This window comes from Chlorella variabilis (genome assembly GCF_000147415.1).
Source record: "Chlorella variabilis unplaced genomic scaffold CHLNCscaffold_20, whole genome shotgun sequence".
Lineage (NCBI taxonomy): Eukaryota > Viridiplantae > Chlorophyta > Trebouxiophyceae > Chlorellales > Chlorellaceae > Chlorella > Chlorella variabilis.
The window spans coordinates 916,274-939,880 of NW_005435068.1; the positions used below are offsets into that span (position 1 = coordinate 916,274).

A 23,607-nucleotide genomic window follows, 5' to 3' on the forward strand; every position below is an offset into this window, starting at 1 on the left:
TTACCCCCCCCCCCCCCCCCCCCCCCCGAGGCTGCGCCCCGGCCAGCCCAGCCAGCCGGGGCGGGACCCAGGGCCTTCCCACCTTGCGAGTGCAGGGAGATGGCCTTGCCGCGGAACTGGTTGAACTCCTTGGTGCCCATGGCGTTGCGGGTGACAACCACGATCGGCGCAAACGGGCCACCGGCGCCTTTGTTGCCGGCCACCACGGCCAAGCTGCGGCGGCCTGCGCGGCAAGAGACAAGGCAGGGGGCTATAGAGGGGTGAGCGCGGCTGCCGTGGTGACCACAGCCAGTCGGGTTTGCGGCAGTCTCCCACCCAACCAGCATCAGCCTGCGGGCCCCCGCAATGCCCCGCCCAACCCCAGTCATTCTGCTCCCCTGATCCATCCAACACACACCTGAGGGCTGCGAGCTGCTGCTGGCCACGGTGGGCCGCTGCTGAAGGGCTGCCGGCGCTGCAAAGCTAGACGAGCTGGACCCCAGGCTCTGTGCGCGCATGGCGATGGATGGCCGCTGGCAGGCCATGGATGGCCGGCAGGAGGAGCTGCTTGCTGCAAGGGCCGCCATCTCTCTACCACTGGCTTGTGCTGGTTACCTCTGACGCTGCGCGCGGAGCTGGGATGGAGGGTTGATGGATGTTGGCGGATGAATGGCTGGGTGGGCGCCAGGCCGCTTTTCTGGTCGATGGCCGGCATCGACACCGCACGCAGCACGCGCAGAGTCTCCCATATCGCCATTCGGGCACTTGCGCACTCAATGGGTCGGGCAACAGCAATGCAGGGGCCTCTGGCGGCAGCTGAGCTGTAAACTGGTGTTGCAAGAGAAATGCATGGCCGTGGCGGCAGGCAGCGGGAGGCAGGGCTCCCGCCCGGGGCGGGAGGCTGGACACAAGAACAAACAGCTGGAGCAGCAGAAGCAGGGCAGAGTCAAATACAGAAGCATGCAAATGCATAATGAAAGCAGAGGCAACGGTTACAGGCTTAGAGGTGCGGCCCGAGCCTCGGGCGGCTTGGAGCCAGCGGGCCGCCACAGCGAGGTGCGGCGACAGGCTGGGCTGGACTGACTGCGGGCGCCTGCCCTGAGCTCAATCGCTGTCAGAGGCAGACCCCAGCTGGTGGTCCTGCAGAGAAGCAGGGTGGACTCATGTCACTCGGTTGTGGCAGCTGGCGACCTGCCATTATTCCAGCTCGCAAACAAAAGGCCAGGCAGCAGCAAGCCGTGCCTTGCTAGTGAGAGGCACATAGGCGACGTTCATGGCATTGCGGCGACGCACGCTCCCATCCGCGCCCTTGTCCACAACCGCCAGCGACTGCACAGGGACACAGGGGCGGCTGAGGTGAGCATGACACGTAGTGGGCACTGCCTGCTGGCGCGCCTACAGCAGCGGTGTGCTGAGCATGCAGAGTGCCTGCGACAGCGGCCCCAGCCCTCATCCCCTGCTCGCCTGCATGCCGCCCTCGGGGCCCACAGGCACCACCATGCGCCCGCCCGGAGCCAGCTGCTCCACCAGCTCCTGCGGCAGCCGCGGCGCAGCTGCCCCCACGTGGATGGCATCGTACGGCGCCTCGGCGGGGTACCCCTTGCGCCCATCGCCCACCACCAGCGCCAGGTGGCCTGCAGTGGGAGGGGCGGCAGCGGTGGGGCTCCCCCCCCCCCCAGTGGACACTGACGGCGGCAACCGGTACGGCTCGACGCCTGCCATCAAGCGAAATTTGACTGAATGCGTGTCCGCCGCCGCGGCCCGACCGGGCCTCACCCTGCCTCATCATCTGCGCCAGCGCCTCGTCCCTGCCAATGTTCTGCTCCGCCTGGCGCTGCAGCTCGGGGATGTGCTCAATGCCCACCGCCTTGCCCGGCGCGCCGCCGCGGCTCACCAGCTTGGCAAACGCGGCGGTCAGGTACCTGGCCCAGGTGGGGGGGTGTGGGGTGGGTGGTGCGGTAGTGGACGTGTGGTGTGTGGCCCCAGCATTTTGCGGTAGAAGTCTTGCCCGTCTGCCTGAGCTGGGTCTTTCTAGCTGTCCTTTCCAGCTGTCTTGCTGCCGGCGCTCACCCGGTGCCGCTGCCCACATCCAGCACCTTGGCCCCCGGCCTCAGCTGGTCTAGCAGCAGCTCCAGCGCATAGGCGTGCATGTGCGGCGCGCTGATGGTGGCGGCGTAGCCGATCGACTGCGGCGCATCCATGTACGCCCACTGCGGGCAGCGGCAGCACGAGGGCGGGGGGAGGCGCAGCCACGGGTGCAGCAGGGGGAGGCAGGTGGGGCAATGGGGGGTGCCCGGGAACCCGCCGCCGCCGTGACGAGCCAGCAAGGAAAAGACGGCAGCCGGCCTCACGTCTGCGCCCTCTGCAAAGTGCCTGCGGTCGATCGAGCGCAGCACCGCCTCCACCTCCGGCGATCGGACAACCCCAACCTCTGCGTTGGGCAGTCGGCATGCAGGGGAGCGCGGGGCTCGGCACTCGTGCTGGCACCAACAGGAGCAGGCCTGCTTCGAGAGATGAGCGGCCAAGGCAATGGGGAGGACGGGCAGGCTGCAACCAGGAACACAGGATGCAGCTGCACAGGTCAGACGCACCTATCAGATTGTCCACCAGGCCCGACTGCGAGCCAGCCAGCGTCCGGTAGGCCATGGCTCGGGTCAGCAGCAGGCGGGGTTGGTGGGTGCCGATCAGCGCGGCGCCTTCGGCGAGCGCAAGTAACAGTACCGCTGCTTTATGTTCGATCTTTATTCTTCTCCACGCGCTGCCAAGCATCCGCAGGGGCGCAGCGCGCAGGCAGGTGTGGGTCGGAGTTGCAAAGCGGGGTGCCGTTGTGGGACTGTCGGCCAGCTCCCCGATTTCTGCTACGAGAGCCCGCGTTGCAAGGAGCGCCACATCGAGCGCCGAGACAGCAGGGTTTGGATCCACAGCGGCGGCCCTGCTGATGTCAGCAGGGCGCCGAGGCGCCGAGGACAAGTGGGCAGCGCTGGAGTGCCCGATCCCAAAGAGGTCATCATTCCAAGGCTACAGAGAGGAGGCCACCAGGCGGCGCAGGCAGATTAGGCGTGCGGCGGGCGTGTGGCTCAGCGGCGCCTCTGGGTCGGGGTAGGCTTCCATGAAATGCCGCCTCATCTCCTCCAGGCGCTGCTCCCCATGCTGCAGCAAGGCACTGCAAACCAGGAGGTGAAGCAGCAAGGCTTTGTAAAGCATCAGTATTGATAAGCGCTGCACCGCGTCGGCCGCCAAACCGGGCCCACCTGTGCCAGGGACCTGCAGAATAGGCATGAGGAAGGCACAGAACAACGCTAATGTGAGGCAACACGTATGCCGATGCAGACACACGGTGTGGTGCAGGCGCTGGGGGATGCGGGCTCACCAGCCCGCGTCATGCTCTCCCAGAAGACGGCCACGCTTGGCCACGCCATCTCGTGTGCCGGCCGCGAGTCCTGCAGGCCCCCAAGAAGTGTTCCCCCAACCACACAGCAGATTGAGGCCGCAGGATGATGATCGCCAAGCAGAGTGTGGGGCAAGCCGCAAGGCCCCACCTGCAGCAGCTCAGCCCCCTCCAGCAGCGCGGCGCCTGGGATGTCGGCATCCCATTGCCCCGGGGGCTTGAACCTGGGGGTGATGTCAGCCAGGCGCTTCCAGGGGCCCCGCTCCTCCACTGTCGGCGGCCAGAAGCAGACTGACAGCACGCCGCCTGCGAGCAGATCGATGACCAGGGCCACATTTCAGCCATCGGGTGCTGGCAGGCAGCGCAGCACCGCCCCTGCCTGTTCACGTGCCAGCCCAAGCCAGGCCCACCACACTGACCTGGATGTAGGGCCCTGGTCCAGCTGGCCAGAACTTCGGCCGGCTGCGGCATCTGCACGGCAGCAAGGGCCCCTGTCTGCTCAGCCGTTGGCGGCCAGCCGTGAGCGGCACAGTTTCGGCAGCGTGGCAGCCACGCACCCACCCACCTGCTGCAGGCCAAACACCGACAGCACGCCAGCCAGCGGCGCCAGGTCGTCCAGCCGGCAGGCATCGCCCACCCTGCGAGGCGGCAGGCGAGTGCTGCCTCCTTGTTGTTGTCATGCATCCTGCGGGAGCCAGCTGGGCTCTGCAGGCCGGCCTGCGCTGCCTGCTTGCCTGCCCCATCCCTGCCACTCGCCTGACTTCCACACGGGTCCCCAGGCCCTGGCTGTCCACCAGCTGCCGCGCCATCTCCACCATGCCCTCAGCCAGATCGATGCCCACCACGCGGTGACGCGGGAAGGCCGCCGCCACCAGCGGCAGCTCCTGGCCTGCAGCCCGGGAGACAGAGGGAAGCTGGTCGGGGGCACATCCAGCACCAGCAGCAACACCAGCATGTAAGATTGAGGAGTGACGCCAGTGGGCCATAGCACTCACCAGGGCCACAGCAGGGCACGGCGATGGTGCCGGCCGGCAGCGCCTTGCCAGCGAGGAGGTTCAGTGTGTCGAGCGTCCAGGGCATGAAGCGGGGCACGAACAAGCGGTTGTAGCCCTCTGCTACACAGGTCCAGCTGCGCTGGAGCAGCGCCAGACGGTCCTGGGCCGACGCCATGACGGGGTGGCGGCGTGGAGGGGAGTGGCGGCGGCGCGGGCGGGGGCAAGGTGCTGCCCTGCGGCACACAGTCCCGCGTCCTGCTGGATGCGGCTGTATGGATGCGGCACAATGCCTCCGTTGCTGGGGCGGCACTAGGTGGGTAAGCGATCGGGGGAGTGAGCGCAGTGTTTGGTTCATGCCACGAATGAAACGCTAATGCAGTGGCATGATCATGCACGAGAAGAGGGCGAGCTTGATCGGAAGCGCATCATGAGGTGGCGGCGGCTGACTCCACCGCCTGCCGGCACGAGGTGGTACTACCAAATGCACCTAGTTGCCTGAGGAAATCTTACACAGCCGCTCTCCAGCTGTTACAGGCATCAAAACGGCTTCCATCGCGCTGCCGGTCATCAAGTTGCACAGCAGCAGGCTCAGTGCGGCACCACCAGGTTGCACACCCAGCTCCCGCCGTGGTGCACGCTGTTCCACTTGAGCACCATCTGGTAGAGGCAGGCCCAGCACCCCATCAGGCTCATCACTATAGAGACGGGGATGACCCAGGTGGACAGCGTGTACTCCAGAGCCGTGATTTGGTTGGCCTGCAGGGGCCACCACATGGCGCCTCGACGGTCTTGGGTCACCGAACGGCAGCAACGGCTTGAACAAACCAGGCATGCAGCCAGGCAGTGCAAGGGGCTCACCAGAAGCTTGAGGGAGAACATGCACGGGAGCGTGAAGGCGATGGGCACATAAGCGACAGATACCAGCAGCCCAGACAGATACATGAAGGTGTGCGGGAAGGTCCCGCTGACAACGTAGCTGCAGAGAGCAGACATACGGTGGCATGATTGGCTCTTCATTGATGGCTGAGCCTTGAGCAGGCATTGCCCAGTCGACCAACGCTTCAGCCCAACTGCCGGCGGCCCCGCTCCCCACCTGATTAGCACCAGAATGCTGCTGCACAGGAACCAGAGCTGACGGGGCTTGATGTGCATGCTGGAGTCCACGCCATCAGGATCAAACCACTGCACAGCATGTTCAAAATAAGTTAGCCTGTCATGTCAGGCACATGGCGCATGTGGCCACCACCTGGCGGAAGCAGTGCCTTGCGAATACGGGCAAGCCCACACACACACAACAAGGTGCTTGCGACTCACGTTGACGAGCAGGTGGGGCAGGCGGGGCAGCAGGCTCTTGGTGCCCAAGTGCAGCGCCACCACAGACTTGACCGTCATCAGGGCCCACAGCACAAGATTGATGAAGCGGCTCAGCAGGTCGGGACCAAAGGCAAAGCTGATGAAGCTGTGCGGGTGCAGGGGCTGCACGCAGGTGCAGGCACAAACCGGCATTGTTGCATGCTGACCTAGGGAGATGGGGGACCAATGAGAGTTGCAGCACCCACCTGCTGCTGGCTGTTCCGCAAGGTGCATGGGATGGTGGCTGGACAGGCTGCATGCGAAAACAAGCAAGCCTCCCTTCCGGCATGGGTGCCCGCCCACCTGCACCCTCAGCGTTGCAACGGCCACGGCCACATTCGCCAGCAGTGTCACCACTTGCGCCCAGGCGGTGGAGTGTTGAAAGGTGCTGGGGGCCCCCATCGACGACATCTCCTCCATAAAGAAGCTGCAATGGGGGGTAGGGTGCGGGGTGCCTCAACTCATGTGCCCGCTGTGATACCACCGTTCTCATCATCAGCAGCAGTCACAGGGAGGTGCCGAGGTCCCCCGTCGATGACAGCAGCACACAACTCACTGCTGCCCCATGTAGTTGGCGCTGATCAGCTGCACTACCGCGATCACATAGTCTGCATGCCAGGGGCGGTGGCTGGCAGGATGTAGATTGCAGGCACCTGAGGCATGCAGCTGCGCAGGAAGGGCCAGCCCATCTGCACTCCCCAGCCAGCCAGGCTCCACGAGTGCCATCCCTCGCTCGACTGCCTCGCACCGGACAGGTATATGCTGCTGGCCTCGTCTGCATCAAGCGCCAGCACCTGCGGCGCCTGGCCCTGCTGCGCCCGCATGAGCAGCAGCTTGAGCAGCGTGGCGGCCACCGCCACCACCGTCAGAGCGGGCTGCACGATGCGGATGAGGGATGGGTGGCTGCCCAGCCGCTGTATCTGCACCAGCCCCAGCACCGTGGCCCCAAACAGCAGGGAGATCCATGGCAGGCACACTCCGGTCGTGTAGAACAGTGCCACCTGCGCCAGCACAGGGAGGATCCAATCCCGCTTCAAAATCGCCCCAATGGTATGACAATACGCTAGAGGCAGGCTGTTAGACTGCAGGTGCAGCAGCCAGGTGCGGCAGGAAGCAGCCCACCTGCAGGAACCGCGTGCCACCGACGTGACAGATGGTGGGCAGGGCTATGTTGATCAGGCGGCAGAAGAAGAGCACGGGGCGCCGGCCGAGCCGCTTGCCGAATGCCGCCTCTCCAATGTCTGCAGGAGGGCAGTGTGCCTTTTGGGCTGTGTGCTCAGCTGCGGGGAGTATGTTCAGGATCATGCAGGGACAGTGCGAAAGTGGATGTGCATCAACGCCGATGCTGTTGAGGCTCACCGGCCAGGTCGAGCTTCCCTTGCTTGTCAGTGTGCAGGTACAGGCGGTACAGGATGGCAGCGGAGTAGACGCTGAACAGCGTGCAGAACAGCAGCAGCTTGAGGGCCACTGAAAAGCCCAGGAAGGAGAAGGCAAAGGGAAGCCAGCCCCTGCAGGTGGGCGCAGGCAGGGGAGGGCAGCGGGCACACACCTAGGTGAAGATCGATCGCGGGCCTCATGTTGGGGGGGATCAGGTTAACTGCTTGTTTTATGCCATTGACAGTGCGAGCTGCAACCAGGCTGGAGCTCCAGCTCTGTTCTCGCAATGCGTGTACGGATAGCAACTGTGCCGCATGAGTCCAGAGTCCACAGTGTGCACCCACCAGGCAAGCTTGGGCTGCAACGTCAGCCCCACCATCAGCCACTCTCTAGTAGCCTCGCTGGGCTGCACATCTTTCATGGTGAGGAAGGGCTCTGCATCCAGCGTGCTGCCCTGCCGCTCCTGCAGCCCACCGCCATGCAGCAGCACGTCTGACGAGGGCGGCGGCTTGAAGAACGCGACCTGGAACGCGTGCAGGCGGGAGTCCAGCTGGCCGCTGAACGAGTGCTTGTGGATGGCGTGGTGGTGGCCTGCGCAGCAGGAGGAGGCGATGGGCTGGGACGAACAAAAGGGCCTCAGCCTAAAGTGGGCAGTGGGAATGTGTGTTGGCTGCTAAAGCTCTTGAGTGCTCACCGTGTGGGGAGGGCAGCAGCGACTCCTCCTCATAGTCCCCTGCAGCGAGGCTGCTGGCCACGGCAGACACCTCTTTGCTCAAGGGGTGGGCGCCCGAGTGGCGGTGGAGCGGGTGAGAGTGCGGTGCAGCCACCTGTGACGGCTGTGCCGCCATCTGCCGCGATGTTTGACCAGTGGGTGAATGCTGCCTGCCGCCTCCAGCGGCTGACCGGCCCCCTCCCGACACTGCTGCGACAGTGCTGCGATGCGGATGCCGAGCTGGGGCTCACTGACAACACAAGCGGACCCTCTCGGGCCAAGTGCGGCTGGTGGCGGGCGAGCTCCTCAGTGCTAAGTGCAGCGATTTCCAAGGCTCTGCGTATTGCTCAATGCCGGCATAAGGCGACAACGTACAGGTTTCTTCTCGGCCCCTTTCTACTGCGTCCCATTTTCTCCACAGCGAGTGGCATGGCTCGCCATTGCGTGAAGCTGGCGATCGGGCGGTGCTGAGGGTTCCAGCAGCCCGGCTGGACCCACCCGTCTGGGGTTCTCGCAGGAGGGCAGGCATGGCGCTGGGCAAGTTGGAGCGGGCGCTGTATCGCTCTCTGCTTCGCCTGGGACGCCAGTTTGATCGGCCCGTGCTGAAGGTGCGAATTCGGAGCTCCGCAGCAGTTCCTGCTGGTTCTTCTCTGCTGCCAGCCAGCGTTCCTGTGCCTCAGAAGCATCAGCGGTTCGCCCGAGCCTCATAAGGGCTCTGCCACCCTGGTGCTGTGCACCCCACGGCCACCACCGCCGCCGCCGCCGCCGGCCCTCTGCCGCAGGCGCTGGTGTGCCGCAACCATGGCGCGGCGCTGCCTGCCGGGCTGGATGCGGTGGTGGCTCGGTTCCTGGGGGGCGCCCATTACTACTGGCCATCGCCCGGACCGCAGCCGCGGGTGCTGGATGCCGTGCAAGACGCCTTCCGCCGCCCGGTGAGCGGGCCCAGCTGGGCGTTTGTGTCTGTGCGTGGGCACAGCCTGGCTGCTGGCACCCCGTTGAGCATTGCAGGATGCTCACGGCAGCCAGCAGGAATGTGCAGCCCTGGGTGGTGCATGCTGGCGCGCGCCCTCTCGCGTGCCATCGGCTGTTGCCACCACCTGCCGCCGCCTGCGCTTGCTTGCCCCGCAGCTGGCCGGCGGCGGCGGTGTGGAGGATGCGTTTGCGGGCGTGCGCTACCTGTCTGGCCTGCTGGGCGTGGCCCGCAAGCACAAGCTCCTCAAAGAGGCGGGGCAGCGTGGGCTGGCGGCCGCCTCTTCCGCCGCAGGGCAGCAGCAGGAGGGGGAGCAGCAGCAAGAGGAGGAGCAGCGGCAGCAGGGGCCTGGCGGCGGGGAGGTGGAGCTTGCCGCGGCGCCGGGGCGGGGCCTGGTGCTGCTGGCGCACCCGTGCCTGCTGGGCAGCATCTTCTCGCGCTCCGTGGTGCTGCTGTGCCGCCACGAGGCGCAGCAGGGCGCGTACGGCCTGGTGGTCAACAAGCCTCTGGGCAGCAGCCTGAAGCACCTGCACGAGAGGTTCCGACAGCTGCACGCTCCCGGCGGCGGCGGCGTGCTGGGCGGCGGCGGCGGCGTAGCGGCCGCCGGCGGGCTGCTGTTTGGTGGCGGCGGCGCAGGCATGGGCGCGGGGGCCGGCATCGCCGCCGCCGCCTCTCCGGCCCCCGCCGCCGAGCTGGCTGCCGCCGGCCGGGAGGCCGCCGACGGCGAGGGCGATATCCCCGCGCAGCACCTGCAGGCGGCCGTGGATTGGCAGCAGGGCGGCGCGGCGCGGCGGGCGGGCCCCGGCGCCCAGCTGGCGGATGACGTGGCGGCGTTGCAGGCGGCGCTGCAGCAGGCGCTGGCCCTATCCCACCTGTACCGCGCCCCCGAGAGCCGCAGCGAGGATGTTGATGAGCACGGAAACTGGATAGAGGCTCCCTACGAGTCTGCAGAGGAGGAGGAGGAGGAGGAGGAGGAGGGCAGCTGCAGCGAGGACGAGTACGGCTTTGGCGCGGAGGATGATGCCGAGGAGGCGGAGGGGGCAGGGAGCGGCGACGTCCTGGCCGCGCGCGGCGGCGGCGCCGGCCGGCCTGTAGACATCGCCAGCCTGCTGGCGGCGCTGCGGGGGCCGCAGGAAGGGGAGGGGGCAGACGTGGAGCTGGTGCCCCTGGGTGGGTGGCACGCTAAAGGGGCTGGCTGCCGGGGCCCGCCAGCGCCGGCCGTGTTCCACGCCTGGGCCGATCCCGCCCCCTGCCGCGCCCTGCTGCGCTGCTAGCTCCATCCCGCCCTCTGCTGCATGCCCGCGCACACCTGCACACACACACACACACACACACGCCGCCGCCCACCACATGCACCATGCCCCCTTTGCCTGCCCTCCCCGCAGGCAAGGACGCCAGCGGCGTGGTGGGTGTGCTGGATGAGGCGTTGCGGCGCGCGGGCGGCGGCGTCGCGCTGGTGGTGGACCCCTCTGGCCAGGTCTGGGCCCACAGCCTGCCGCAGGGCGACTACGCGCCGCAGGGTGAGCGCCGGCAGCGGCGGCAGCCCGCGGATCAAATGCCGTTTGCGCGTGCTGTGGGCGAGGCACCCTGCCTGCTGCCTGCCGGCCCGGCTGGCAAGCCTGCTGACGTCAGCGCAGCAGCGGCCGTGCAGGAGCGGTGCTAGTCCCCGCCCGCTGCTGCACTCCCTGGCAGTGACTGGCTGCTTGGTGGGGTCCCTGCCTTCCTTGCAGACGAGGATGAGAACAGCGAAGAGGAGGGGGAGGAGGCGGAGGGGGTGCAGGCTGGAAGGCTGGCAGCAGCGGACGAGGGCCCCAGCGCTGTGGCCGACCTCCTGCTGCGCAGCCTGACGGCTAAGGATCGAGTGCTGCTGGCTGCACAGCAGCAGGCAGCCCAGCGGCAGCGGCAGCAGCGGCAGCAGCCGGAGCAGGCAGGCGAGCAGCAAGGGGAGGTGGCAGGCGGCGGCGCTGCGGCAGGCATGCTTGGCTCGGCGGCGGCGGCGGCGGCAGCAGCGGCCGATCCTGCATCCAAGGTTCAGCGGTTTAGGGCAGAGGTGCAGCGGTTGCTAGACAGCGTGTCTGCCCTGCACCCGCCGCGGGGCGGGCAGCAGCAGGAGCCTCTGGCTGCCACCGATTCTGGCAGCAGCCTGTTTGGCACCGGCGGCAGCCCCGCCGCCGCCAGCAGCTCAGCCCTGGGCGCCGGCGGCAGCGGCCGCGCGGCAGCAGCGCCAGGCAGCGGGCCAGGCGACAGCGGCAGCAGGAATGCCGCCACACTCAGCCAGCTGATGACGCTGTTTGCCGACAGCCCGCTGTTCCGGGGCGGGCCGGTGCCCGGCGTGCAAGTGCTGCACAGGAGGCGAGCCTGCCGCTGCTGCCGACGCTGGCTGCCTGCCGTCCTCTCCTCCCCCTGCTCTGCCGCTCCACTCGTCGGCCTCGACTCGCTAGCGTGCCTCTTGCTCTTCTGCGCCTGGCCCATGCCCCCTGGCCGCCCACTCATCCCCGCCCCTGTGGTGCCCTGCCTGCAGGCCCCGGCTTGGCGGCGAGCTGGTGCTGGCACCCTCGCCTCCCAGAGGCAGCAGCGCAGCGGCTTCAGCAGAGGGGGGTGCCGCTGGTGCGGGGGAGGAGGCTCTGGAGGGAGGCATTGTTGTGGGCGCAGACCTAAGCCGGGCGCAGGTGGGCAAGCACGCACCTGGCTGGCTGGTTAGACTGGCTGGCTGGCTGGCTCAGCGCAGGGGTGGCGGCGCGGGTTGCACGTGCCGCTGGCCGCGGCGGCGGGCCCTCCCTTTGCAAGCCCTGCCCGCACACAGCGCCCGGCTGTACTTTCCACACCAGCACTGGGCTGGGCTGGGCGGATGCCGCACGTAGTGGCACCGCTGTGACCCGCTGCCCTGCCTGCCTGCCCTGCCTGCCGTGCAGGGCCTGGTACAGGAGGGGTACCTCGGGTGGCAGGACGTGCGGGTGTGCATGGGGGATGCAGCCTGGTCGCCGGGCCAGCTTGAGGAGGAGGTGGCGCGCGGCACCTGGGCGGTAGTCAGGTGCGCGGCCCGGGCAGCAGGGGCGCCGCGCACTGCCGGGGGTGCCGCGTATGGCCTGCCTGCCTTGCCTGGCCTGGCCTGGCCTGGCCTGGCCTTGCCGTGCCGTGCCCGCCTGCCTGCGCTGTCGACGCAAGCTGGCTCCCCGCCCTCGCTCGCAACCGCCGGCCCGCTTCGTGCCGCGCCCTGCCTCCCTTCACCTCCCCGCCCGCCTGCGTGCTGCAGGGCCGACCCCGCCTTTTTGGACCTGTTTGGCGCCGCAGCCGCCCAGGCTTCCAGCTTGGAAGTCGACATGAGCGGCAGCGGCAGCGCCAGCACGACAGCGGCGGCAGCGGCGGCGGCAGCGGCGGGCGGCAGCGCAGAGGGAGGGGAGGCGGCGCCCAGCGCTGCGCAGGTGTACGAGGATGCCATGTGGTCCAAGTGCCTGACGTGAGTGGCTGGCAGGCCGGAAGGAGCTCTTCAGAGCCGGCGGGCTGATCGAAAATTGCCGTTGCAGGGACCCGAGAATTCGGACGAGTTGGCTGGCTGGCTGTTGGCCCGGTCGTGGCACCCTGCCCCGCAACGATTGACTGAAGTGCCCTGGCGGCCGCCTGCGTGCAGGGCGCTGGGGGGGGAGTATGCTGAGCTGGCGCGGGTGCCACGTGGCGTCTGGGCTGACCTGGCGGAGCTGGAGGTGTGAGGGCGGTGCAGGCAGCCAGCCAGGGCGCCTTTGCGGCTGTAGTGCAGCCGGTGTATGCAGCTTGCTCGTTGGGCCTTTGTCTGGCCATCCTTTTTGCTGGCCTCTTTGACCTCTGGTTGCTCTCCTTTGTCGCTTGTTTCTGTGCCCATGCAAGTGGTGGCCCTTGCTACTCCATTGCCTCCCTTTCTCGCTCCCTCACTGCTGCACAATCCACACTACCCACCGTTGCCAGCCTGTTGCTACACAATTTTTGGCTTCCAAGCATTGTGAAACGGCACGTTGCACAGCAGCAAGCAGAGAGGACAGGCGCAACGGTTCCCTTGGGCCTTGCGCTGCCTGGCACGATCGGCGGTGCTGCCGCCGGCCCCGCGCTACCTGCGGCTGCGCTGCCGCACATCCTCCCGCTCCTCCTCATACTCAATCTCCACCCTGCCGCGCCGCCGCTTGGGCGCCGCCGCCCTGCCGCCCTTGGCCGCCGCCGCCGCAGCAGCAGCAGCAGCAGGCGCCGCGCCGCCCTTCTGCTTTGCGCCGCGCCCTGCTGCTCCCGCCGGCTCGTCGCCGCTGTCGCCTGCTGCTGCTGCTGCTGCTGCTGCTGCTGCTGCCGCCGCTGCGGGTCTTGCGCCCCTGCCGCTGGGCCCCGGCTCCTCCAGGTCGCTATCCCCAAACTCATCGTCCTCTGCACGCGGCGGGGCAGGCACGCAGGCAGGGTCGGTGCAGGCGCTACCCGGCAGGGCTTGCGCGGGTGGCCAGGGGTGCAGGCCAAGGGAGGCGGGAGAGCGCTTCCCTGCCGGAGCGCCCCAGCGCACTCCGTGCACCGCCAGCCGCCAGGCCCCAGACCGACCAGGCGCCGCTGGCTGCAAGCGCAGCCGCGGCGGCCCGCCGGCTGCACAAGAAGCCGCAGTGGACGGCGCCCGGCGCCCGGCCCGGCGCCGCTTCCTTCAAGCTGCTGTGCGCACTGCGGTGTGCCCACCCACCTTCGCTGCCGCTGCCCTCCTCCCCGCTGTAGTCCTCCAGGTCCTCCTCCTCGTCTGGGTCGAAGCCCAGGTCACCCTCCTCCAAGTACTCAATCTCCTCCTCATCCTCATCCTGCAGCGACACATGCAGGAGGTGGTGGCGGTGCAGCGGGGGTGAAAGGGAGGGAGTAGGGCAGCGCGGGGGAGGTGGGAGCGGCGTGGAGCACGGGGTGGATGGATGGATGGCTGTTGGCCCCTGCGTGGCCGAACAGTCGTGCCCCTGCAGCGCGTTCCAGAGCACACTAGCAGGCAGCGCGATGCAGCACAGTGTTCGTTGCATAGTAACCAACCTCCTCCTCCTCCTCCTCCTCCTCCTCCTCCTCGTCCCCCTCCACATACTCCTCCACCTCCATCTCCGCCTCAGCCGCCTCCTCCGCCGCCCGCTCCGCCTCCTCATCCACCACCTCCTCCTGCTGCAGCGCCGCCTCGTACTGCCTCTGCGGGAAATTGTAGATGTCGCCGTAGGTGCCGCTCTGCGGGTGCGCGGGGTCGGCGGGAGGCGGGTGAGGTGGGCGTGAGCGCTCGGGGCCCCGCGGCAAGCAGGGGGCAAGCAGGCCACACCCGACACGGAGCAGCAGCCGCCCAGGAAGCCATCGGGAGAGAGGGCGGGGCGGGGCGGGGGAAGGGCCGCCCCGCCCCCTGCCGCCGCCGCTGCCACCACCACGGCCGCCGCCCCTGCCGCCGCCGCTGCGCAAGCTGGGCAAGCCGAGCTGAGCGGCGCTCTGGGCTTTCACGATACGATCCACACGCCCGGCTGGCCGCCCCCACACACACCTGCAGGCGCGCCAGCAGCTCCTTCTCTATCGCCTGGTCCAGCTGCGCCGCCGTCTCCGCCTTGGCCTCCTTGCGCTTCAGCTGCTTCTCCTTCCTGCGGGGGGCGGGGCGCTGCTGCCTCAGCCCAGCCCAGCCCACTGGGACACGCGCCGCAGCATGCATAGCACACACACGCCCCTACACACACGCACCCCACACACACACCCCACCGCTGCGCCCCGCCGCTCACGCCGCACAGCTCCATCCCGCCCCCGCCCAGCCCCCGGGGGCCCTCCCTCACCCACCTGGCGGGCATGGTGACCAGCTTGGGCCGCACTTTGAGCTGCAGGCGGCGCATGCGCATCAGGTACTGCGTGATCTTGGTCAGCCGCTGCTTGTTTTTGTGCACAAGGAACTTGGGCCAGTAGGCCAGGTGCTCGTCCAGCTGCTCCAGGGCCTGCGCCAGCGGGGCGGGATGGGGGGTGGGGGGTGGGGGGGTGCGGGCCAGGCAGGCAGCGGCCGGGCGTGACGCCACGGCTGAGCGACACTGTGGGCCGGCGGGCGGGGCGGGGTCCCTGGATGAGGCGCGTTGCAGCTGGCCGCAACCCCCCCTGCAGCAGCGGGCCTCCACCCCATCGTCCACCACAACACTCACGGGAATCCCCCACCCCAACACCAACATCACCACGCACTTGCGCACACGCCCGCCGCGCCCACCTGCGCGTACTGCCGCCGCAGCCGTATCTTCTGCCACATGTGCTTGGGCGTGTGCGCCCTCTCAATCGTCTTCATGTACAGGTAGCACCTCCCAGCCTCCTCGCGGATCGTCGCGTAGTGGCTGTTGGCCAGCGGGCAGCTGCTGCGGTTGCACAGGCCTGCGCGGCGGGCGTCGGGGGGCGGGGCAGGGCGGCGCCACAGGCGGAGGCTGTGAGCAGGGAGGCTGGCGGGCGCGCAGGCGGCCGCGTACGAGCTGCACAGTGCGCCACGCACTGTGCACACACGCATGCACCAGGGCCGCAGCTAGCTCCCTGCAGCGCTGCCAAACACGCTGGCAGCAAGACCGCCGCTGCCGCTGCCGCACCGGTGACGTTGTACTCGTTGCGGCAAAAGTTCTGCGTCTTGGTTTTGGCTCTGAAGCTGCAGTGGCCGTGCATGATGACCTGCCATATCACCTGCAGGAGGGCCAGCAGCGCCGCAGTTGGGCAGGCCCACGCCATGCAGCGGCATGCAGAGGCCCTGGGGCGAGCAGCGGTGCCACACACCTCGTCGTGCTGCATGGTGACTGTCTGGGTGACGCCGCTGCTATATGCTGTTCCTGCCGCTCCTGGGGGAGGCTACTGCTGGAAGCAGGCAGGTGCATGCGCCGTCAAACGGGCTGGGGCGTGTTGATGGTGCAGCCCGCTGTCCCTACAGGCAGCCTGCATATGCTTTGCCTACTTCTCGCGCCTTGGGGTGGAAGGCACGCCTCAGCATGCACGCCATCCATTGCCGTTTTGCGACTGAAGCCATCCTGCACGTCACCGATCGACTTCTGCGTGCTCCACGATCCCTGGCGTGCCCCCTATCACCTGCAGGAGCCTGCCGACTCTGGCCTGCTCGCTCTCTCCCTCCTGCCCGCTTATCAGTCCTTGTGGCGTAACACTCAAGTCGTCTGCATTCCAATCACCGATCTACAATCACCACCAGCGCAGCAGCAAGCCAGCCGAGATGCAAGCTTTGGGCAGGGCGCTTGTATCCCTGCGTGGCGCCTGCAGCTCGACGGGCAGAGTGGCGGTTCGGGCGTTTAGCGAGGCGGCAGCAGGTGGGAGCCTGACAGGGATAGGGTCAGGCGAGGCCGGCGCTCGGTGCGGAGCCAGCCGCCTGCGTACTCGGCTGCCGTCAGCAGTCGCCCACTGCGCTTCCTGCCATCCCTTAGAAATGGGTATCCTGAATCTCGTGGGTATCCTCCATCACGCTCACCTCGTGCGCTGCCCTCCGGCCTCACCGCCTGCACCGCTGCAGGGGCCCGCGAGGCGCCGGCCGGCACGGCGGTGGAGCAGGAGGGCGCCAAGAGCAAGCTCTTCACGATCCTGGGTGCCGCCACCGAGCCGCTGACCTCTGGTGCGTCACGCCTTGCGCTCTCGCATGGCACGCTGCTGCCAGGGCCATCTCAGCTGCACACGTGGGAAGCTGCCGCACGTGCAGTGCTTGCGTGCCGCTCCCGTGGCGCGTCCTTTGCGTTCCTGCTGAGGCAGCTGTCTTCTGGCTAATAGCACCCCAGGCTGCTGATGCCGTGGCCTGCCCCGCGCTCTTCCTGCTTCTGCTTGCAGCGCAAGTGTGGGAGCAGGCGCAGAAGGCGGGGCTGAAGAGCAAGCGATTCACCAAGCAGATGCTGCACCAGCTCAAGGATGCGGGCTGGGTCAAGACGCAGCCGCTGCACGCCAGCGGGAGCGGCAAGAAGCAGCGCAGCCACGGATATCGGCTCAACCCCAAGCGGCAGGAGGAGCGGAGGGTAACGCTAGAGGGCAGAGCGCGCAGGGCGGGGCAAGCCAGGGCCGCCGCCGCCAGGGCAGCCGCAACTTGAACACGCTCCTCCTTGCTTTCTGTTCTATTGTTGCCCTGCTTGACATTGTCCGATTCATCGCCACCTCCACCTTCAACGCCCATCAGCATAGGCAGCCATTCCAGCATGACAAAGGGAGGCCTGTTTTCGACCGGCGGCGACCGGGCGACCGCCTGGCGGCTGATTTGCCCCCAGTCAGCGGCGCACAGTGCCGAGCTCAAAACCTCATCCACCTCTCAGTCCCTCCATCTCTCCTCTCAGTCCCTCCACCCAGTTATTCACGGCCTCAGGTGCAAGCGCCATGGCGCTTCAGTCAAGTGCCTGGTTGACACCATTGCTGCTGGTGGCCTGGGCGACCGCTTGTTGTATCACGACAGTGAGTTGGGCGACCGCACCGCTCGCAACCTGCCAGGCTTTCTCCCCCGACACCAGGGCCATACCACCCCGGACATTATATTCCTCCCTGCTATGGAGCCCAACCGCGCCCACACCATCTCACTCAGCCAGCTCACCCCTGAGGAGCGTGTGCTCGTCTGCGTGGAGGTCACGCATGCCGCCGACACCCGCCTTTCGGCGGCAGTTGCTGACAAGCTGGAGCAACACAGCTCTTGGATGCATTACCTGGTTCAACAGGGATGGCAGGTCACCTGCTTCCCTGTCGCCGTGTCCCACTCGGGCCTGGTCACTTCCACAGCGCGCGCTGCTCTCGAGCGGTGCGGCGTTGCGCCCCGCCAGGCGGCAACAGCGGTTCGCCGCCTTGTGCGCAGTGCCCTCGCTTACAACGTGCAGATCCGCACATCGCGACGATCGCTGTATGCACAGACGCAGCCGACAGCTCAGAACCCTCCAGATCCAGCCTGACAGCCTCCTGTGGGGAGGGAGTGGCGGCAGGCTTCCTCTGGAAAGTCGCTGCCACCGTTTCTCCCCCTGAGTCACCCGTGTTTGGTCACATCTTCTTCTTCTTCTTCTTCTGCGTGTGCCACAGGACACAACAGCGCCGTCTGTTTGTGTCTTTTGGTCCTGGGCGCCCCTGTCGCCGCTCCATGCGACTGTCCCTGTAGCTTGCACTTGAGCCTTCTGAGTGTGCTGCACGGCTGCACGCTTCGTGATGGGTGCGTTGGGCGACCTGGCGGCCCTGCAGGAGCAGTTCCACGCACAGCTTGCGGCGCTGGGAGCACTGCAAGAGGGCCGCGTGCCTCCTGAGAACACAGTGCTGGCGGCCTGTGGCGGGAAGATCCCGCTGGCAGCGGTGAGCGCGCGTCACCGCCGCTCTACCGCCGCTGACCCTGCAGCGCGTGTGGCGCTTTATTGTAGTCTCTATTTGCAGCAAAGCGCTGCATGGAAGTGCTGCACCCAGGCTGTGACGTCTACTTGCTTTTGCTTTGTGTGCGCCCATCCCTGCAGGCAGCCGAACTGGCCGAGGCAGCCGCTGCCTACCGTCAGCAGCAGGCCGCTGCGATGGCTGCACTTGGCTCTGCCGCTCCCGACACTGAAGCGGGGCAGCTGCAGCAGGAAGGTGCCATGGGTGCCAGCGCAGGCCAGCAACCAGCCGCAGGCAGCAGCGGCAGCCGTGAGCTTCCAGAGGCAAGTGTCGCGGCATTGTTGCGGTGGTGTGCCTGCAGCTGGATGGCCCTGGGCTCAGCCATGGCCTGTGTGCCCGCAGCGCATGTCAGGCAGCTTCTCAAACCTGTGGACTGCACTCTTGCCTTTCTCAGCACCTCTTTCCGCATGCCTTGCCACCCACACGCTTTCTCGCTGCCGCCCTCCTGCAGGCCGAGCAGCTGCAGCAGGCGATTCGTGACAAGCTGCGGCGGCTGGCCCCGCAGAAGCGCAAGGTGCAGCAGGAGGTGCTTCTGGAGCGGTCGCTGGGACAGCAGGTGAGGCGGTGTCTCAGCCTGGGGCCCGCGCAGCTGCCTTGCGGTGCAGTTGAACCAGGCGCCAGCAGCATGGCCGCGAGCTTCCACGCCTCTGCTGCGGCGGTGGCGGGATGTGCTGGGGCGCCGCCCCATGGCTGTCCCCGCCCCTCTGGCCTGGATCCTTTGCATTTGCGTGTTGGCTGTCGTTGGTGGCAGCACAGGTCACCGGCCTAGCTCCTCTACCCTCCGCCTGCCACGCCCTGACCCCCCTTCAGTGCTCCGAGTTCCAGCTCATGGACTGGCGGCGCATGCGGCGCCCCCTGCCGGGCTCCAACCCCAAAGCCTTTGAGCCGCCGATGCAGCCCACAGCGCTGCTGATGCAGCAGGCAGCGGTGCGGGCGCAGCGCGCCGCGATGGCGGCACGCGCGGACAAGCTGCGCCAGCAGCGCGCGTACCTTGAGAGGCAGCAGCGGGAGCAGCAGCAGTGGGAGCAGCAGCAGCAGCAGCAGGCGCAGCAGCAGCAGCAGCAGCGCCAGGAGGAGGAGCAGCTGCAGCAGGACGGCGCGAGCCTTCTTGCCGCGCCCCGGGCGCAGGTGGCACATTAGTGCCCGGCCGCTTTCACCGCCCTTGTTTCTACCTGTCAACACCACTTCTATCCTGCTTGCCCTCACCGTCGAGGTTGATCGGTGGTTAGCCGGGCGCAGGCAAAAAAGCGAGGGAAGGGGCCCGTACCGGACTCACGCTACAGCGTGTGGGCTCGTGTGGGCGCAGCGCCACATCAAGTTGTAATCCAGTGTGAACGTGGTTTGCTGGCAATATATGTGTGTGTGTGTGTGAGTGAATTTGTGTGTGTGTGTGTGTGTGTATGTGAATACATTGGGGCCCACCATCTCGCATGCGGCGCGCTCCTTTCCACCCTGCCTGCCTAAAGGGACGCTCATCACTCCCGACCCTCCTCCACGAAACCGTTCCACACCATTTCCTCGAGCGAGCTCCTCCAAGGGGCCCTGCAGGCTCCCAAGCAGCTCTGCTGGCCGCAGTCCTGCCCTTAGCACTTCCCAGCAGCAGCCCCCAAGCCTGCTCCCCTCCCCAACCCACTCACCATGGCGAGCGGCGAGGACCACCATTTCTGCAGGTGGATGCTCCCTGCGGGCCACTCCCCTGAGGCCGCCCGCACTCGGGCCTTCCCCGGGCGCAGCCCAGCAGAAGCAGCTACGGCCCTGGACACGATGACACCACGAGAGCTGCGGGTGAGTGCTGCCAGAGGTGCCGAGGGGTGGCTAGTTTTGCCAGAGTCAGCCCCTCCCAGAGAAGCAGCGCTGGGGAGGTGCAGGGGCTGCTCCTCTGCCCACCATCAGTTTGGGGAAGCATTGCTGAAGCGAGGGAAGCTCTGCCACGAGCTACCTCGTATCCACAACAGGCACCTCCCACAACGACGGCGCCCTTACCGCCCCCCGCTCGTGCAGCCGTGCCGGCACTCCTCTGTCGCTCAGCATTCCCTCACCTGGCTGCCCCCACCTCTGTCCCTGCCTGCAGGAGGTGTTCTCTGGGATCTACGGGCAGCCCACCACCAGCAACAACATCGGCTGGTGCGTGCACTGCATTGTGCTTGCCGCTACGCACACCGGCGCGTGGCCCAGCTCGATCCTGTTTACCTTCTTCCTCTCTCCTCACTCTCTGTCCTGCCTTGTCTTGCCCTGCAGGATCCGCAACAAGCTCAAGTCGGGTGCGGGGCAGGCTGCGCCCCACCATTCGTGTCTGCAGAGTGTCGAGCGCTGTGCTTGATCCGGTACAGCCAGCTGCTGCCCACCCTGCTTACTCCCTCCAACCCTGCCTTCCTGCTGCAGCCCTGGGGGTGGGCGGCAAGAAGCAGCGCGCCGCAAGCAGCCGCAAGAGGTGAGGGCCACCGCAATGGCTGCCGCAGCCGACACGGGCAGCTGGTCTCGACGGCTGGCAACGGCGGGCGACACGCTCTTCCGGCCAAAGGTGCCTGCTGGCCTCCCCTGGTGCGTGCAGGTGGTCGCCAGTGGCAGCGCCAGCGCCAGCACCCGAGCAGGAGGAGGCTGCCCCCAAGAAGCACCGCCACGCCTCCCCCGCCCCGCCGCCGCCCTCGGCGCTGCCGGTGCCCGGCGCGCGCCACCCTGCTCGCTCCCCCAGCACTGGCTCCGAGTGGGACAGCAGCACCGGCTTTGTGCCGCTGGGCCCCGCAGCCGACGGCGCAGCCGCCCTGCTGGCTGCTGCCGCAGAGGTGGAGGTGCACGGCGGGGCCGCCGCGGGCCTGTACCGCAGCGGCAGCGGCAGCAGCGGCAGCAGCCCCTCGCCCGCCGCGCCGTCGGCTGTGCCGCTGGAGGCGCTTCTGGGGGGTGCGCCTCTACACGCCGCGCTGCAAGGGCACGCCGCGCCCGCGTGCAGCGCCGGCACCAGCGTGTTTGGCCACAGCGTCGGTGCCGGCACGCTGCCGCCCGCGCCGCCAGCCGGCGTGGCGGGGCCGGCTCAGCCGCTCCCCGACCTGCGCTCCCAGGTGGCCTTGCTGCGCCTGCTGGCCGCGCTGGCTGCTGGCACCAGCGCACAGGCACGCTGAGCCTGAGCCCATCCTTGCCCCATCCACACTGAGTGAGGAGAGCATCTGCATCGCCTTTGATAGTTTCGCCATAGCCGGTAGACTGCCCATCCAGCCACTAGCTACCTATACGCCATCCTACCGCCGCCGTGTTATTGCGCTCCAGTTTCATCCTGTTTGTACCAATAGCGATGGCATCATCCGCATCCTCACCTGTTGCTCTCCCTCGCTTGCCAGTTGCTCTCTATTAATTAAGCCAAATGCCCCATGATACACTCATCTTTATTGAGCGCTGCCCCTCTGGCAATGTTTCTTGTCGAAGCTGTTTTGATCGCCCGCCATTGCCTTCTTGATGGTGCCGCATTCTGCCTCTCCCAAGACTCTTCTGTTTGATTGAGATGGAAGCTCGTCTCACGCTAGTTGCATCCAAGATTCAGCTGCCTGCCTGTTTTACCCCGTTTTGGTAGCTACTAGCCCTGATGCCGCCTGGCCGTATCATACGGGCATGCTGGGCATGATGCCCAGCATTGCCGGCTGGATCCCATGATTTTGCACTCTCTTCTGCTGTCTCTGAGGCCTGGAGAAACACTGAATGCAATATCACACTGGAGCTGAAGGAACGCAGGGCGGCCTGCCGGGGGTTCAGTAATAAGCATCCATTGATTGAAGCCGCCGCACCTGGCACAGCGCATCGCCGGCTGGATCCACCCCGTGTATTTGGCCCATGTTGCACTTCTTCCATCTCCCCCCTATCTCAGGCCTGAAGGTGCGCCGTCCGCCTTCTCCCACTGATCGCTGGAGGAGGAGGAGATAAGCGGGCCAGGGCCAGGATGAGCGGCGACACGGTTGTGAACCACAGTTATTCCCTGGCCGCGGAGTGCGGCTCTGAGATGATAGGCACATGCCTGGTGCGCGGGGCGGGTGCTGGCGGTGCTGCGGAGGCTAGGGTCTTCTCGAGGTGCTCGACCGCACGACTTGGCGCCGCCCTGTGCGCACCACAAGCATGCAGTTGGATGCAGTGGCGATCGTGAATGCGGTGGCAGCCGGGGAGCCGAGCTGGGATCGCCGCCGCCGCCGCCGCCGCCGCTGGCGGCGGCAAGCGCGCCCCACGCTATTATTGGAAGTGCTTTTGCCAGCAGCAGTTTGTGATGCCCGCAGGGGCGCAGCTCACATCCCTGTGGTATTCCGCTGTGCTGCAGGTGATCTACCTGGGGGAAAGCATCATTGCCAATGAGCTGCTCAGCAAAACCAAGGTGCCCGCCGCCCGGCCGCCGCCGGCGCCGCCTGCGAGCGCGCCAGCTGAGCCGGCCTGCACCGGTGGTGGGCCCTCCCCCTGCACCCATCCCATCAAGACAATGCCAAACACAGCTGGCGGGCGGGACTGCTGAGCCTGCCGCGCTCCACGGCGTGCGCGCGTGTGCAGGGGGCCAGGATGGGGTGGCTGGCTGTGGCGCTCGGCTTTGGCCTGTCCTTTGGCGTCGTCATCATGATGTTTGGATACATCTCCGCCCACCTCAACCCAGCCACCTGCCTGGCGCTGTGGGTGGCGGGCAAGGTGCTGGGGCCGTGGCTGGGCTGCCGCCGCGCCTGCACACACGCCAGCCAGCCTGCGCCCACCCCAGTGCCTCACGCCAGCCTGCCTGTGTCCATCCGCTCGCCGCGCACCCACCCCCCGCCTGCCTGCCGCCTGCTCACCCACCCCACCTGCCTCACAGATCTCCTTCACCCACTTCCTGGCGCTGTCTGGCGCGGAGTTTGCGGGGGCGTTTGTGGGCGCCTGCCTCGTCTTCCTGCACTACCTGCCACACTTCAAGACCGTGCCCGAGCCCATGGCCTCCACCGCCGACGACATGCTGCTGCGCACGTGAGCGAGGGGCACGCTGCGGGGTGGCGGTGGTGGTGGTGGGCTGGGGCCCGCCGGTGCCCGGGGCGCACGCGCGGCCAAGCGCGGCCGGCTCGCGCCGTGTGGGCTGGGGAGCAGCGGCACGCGCCTGTACGCCGCTGTCGGCACCCCTCAGCCCCTGCACCCCGCCACAACAGGAGCGACCAACCGCTCCCGCTCCTTTCCTCCCTCCCTCCCTCCCTCCCTCCCTCCCTCCCTCCCTGCCGCCTCCCCGCAGCCGCGACGCGCTCAGCCCCGAGGCCCTCAACATCGCCTCGTATGACACTCGGCGGCAGGCGCCTCGCGACTTCAAGGGCGTGGCCGCCACCATCAAGGACGCCATCAACGACGTCAGGTGGGTGGGTGGGGTGGGGCTGTGTGTGTGTGTGTTTGTGTGTGTGTGTGTGTGTGTGTGGTGGGGGGTGGGGTGCAGGCTGGGTGCCCCTCTGTTGGCGCACTGGCTGCTGGGCTGGGCTGGCCGCTTGGCTGGCACTTGGGGCTCGCTGCTCGCTGCCCATGC

At 67.4% G+C, this 23,607-nt stretch overlaps 7 protein-coding genes across 7 annotated transcripts in view; 2 read left to right on the top strand and 5 right to left on the bottom strand.

Moving 5' to 3' along the window:
* CHLNCDRAFT_26326 (hypothetical protein) overlaps positions 1–326 on the bottom strand; it is a gene marked incomplete at both ends in the record, with an annotated part of 636 nt that extends 310 nt beyond the window's left edge. Inside the window, one exon of the mRNA XM_005844957.1 lies at positions 83–326. Coding sequence (XP_005845019.1) covers positions 83–326 — 244 coding nt within the window. The remainder of the gene's footprint in view (positions 1–82) is intronic.
* A 471-nt stretch (positions 327–797) lies between these two features.
* CHLNCDRAFT_56300 (hypothetical protein) lies at positions 798–2,625 on the bottom strand (the record flags this gene model as incomplete). Its single annotated transcript, XM_005844958.1, has 7 exons — positions 798–1,119; positions 1,222–1,308; positions 1,444–1,613; positions 1,756–1,901; positions 2,050–2,189; positions 2,331–2,410; positions 2,571–2,625. The coding sequence occupies 7 exons, from the start codon at positions 2,623–2,625 to the stop codon at positions 1,084–1,086; spliced, it is 714 nt and encodes a 237-aa protein (XP_005845020.1). The 3' UTR covers positions 798–1,083.
* Positions 2,626–2,997: 372 nt separating this feature from the next.
* CHLNCDRAFT_138504 (hypothetical protein) lies at positions 2,998–4,537 on the bottom strand (the record flags this gene model as incomplete). The annotated part of the gene is made up of 6 exons (XM_005844959.1): positions 2,998–3,142; positions 3,316–3,419; positions 3,519–3,673; positions 3,787–3,838; positions 4,129–4,256; positions 4,363–4,537. 6 exons carry the CDS (start codon positions 4,535–4,537, stop codon positions 2,998–3,000), a joined length of 759 nt encoding a protein of 252 aa, XP_005845021.1.
* A 413-nt stretch (positions 4,538–4,950) lies between these two features.
* Positions 4,951–7,940, bottom strand: CHLNCDRAFT_138505 (hypothetical protein; the record flags this gene model as incomplete). Its single annotated transcript, XM_005844960.1, has 11 exons — positions 4,951–5,118; positions 5,221–5,338; positions 5,456–5,544; positions 5,677–5,838; positions 6,019–6,142; positions 6,272–6,323; positions 6,464–6,716; positions 6,838–6,956; positions 7,075–7,223; positions 7,437–7,683; positions 7,787–7,940. 11 exons carry the CDS (start codon positions 7,938–7,940, stop codon positions 4,951–4,953), a joined length of 1,635 nt encoding a protein of 544 aa, XP_005845022.1.
* A 391-nt stretch (positions 7,941–8,331) lies between these two features.
* Positions 8,332–12,481, top strand: CHLNCDRAFT_138506 (hypothetical protein; the record flags this gene model as incomplete). The annotated part of the gene is made up of 9 exons (XM_005844860.1): positions 8,332–8,412; positions 8,587–8,736; positions 8,933–9,944; positions 10,160–10,294; positions 10,505–11,081; positions 11,296–11,443; positions 11,687–11,805; positions 12,028–12,231; positions 12,403–12,481. 9 exons carry the CDS (start codon positions 8,332–8,334, stop codon positions 12,479–12,481), a joined length of 2,505 nt encoding a protein of 834 aa, XP_005844922.1.
* A 1,255-nt stretch (positions 12,482–13,736) lies between these two features.
* On the bottom strand, positions 13,737–15,464 carry CHLNCDRAFT_26457 (hypothetical protein; the record flags this gene model as incomplete). Its single annotated transcript, XM_005844961.1, has 5 exons — positions 13,737–13,965; positions 14,267–14,379; positions 14,570–14,704; positions 14,965–15,122; positions 15,329–15,464. 5 exons carry the CDS (start codon positions 15,462–15,464, stop codon positions 13,737–13,739), a joined length of 771 nt encoding a protein of 256 aa, XP_005845023.1.
* Positions 15,465–22,035: 6,571 nt separating this feature from the next.
* Positions 22,036–23,607, top strand: part of CHLNCDRAFT_138510 (hypothetical protein) — a gene marked incomplete at both ends in the record, with an annotated part of 2,408 nt that continues 836 nt past the window's right edge. Inside the window, 5 exons of the mRNA XM_005844861.1 lie at positions 22,036–22,113; positions 22,405–22,458; positions 22,629–22,760; positions 22,921–23,069; positions 23,326–23,446. Coding sequence (XP_005844923.1) covers positions 22,036–22,113; positions 22,405–22,458; positions 22,629–22,760; positions 22,921–23,069; positions 23,326–23,446 — 534 coding nt within the window. The remainder of the gene's footprint in view (positions 22,114–22,404; positions 22,459–22,628; positions 22,761–22,920; positions 23,070–23,325; positions 23,447–23,607) is intronic.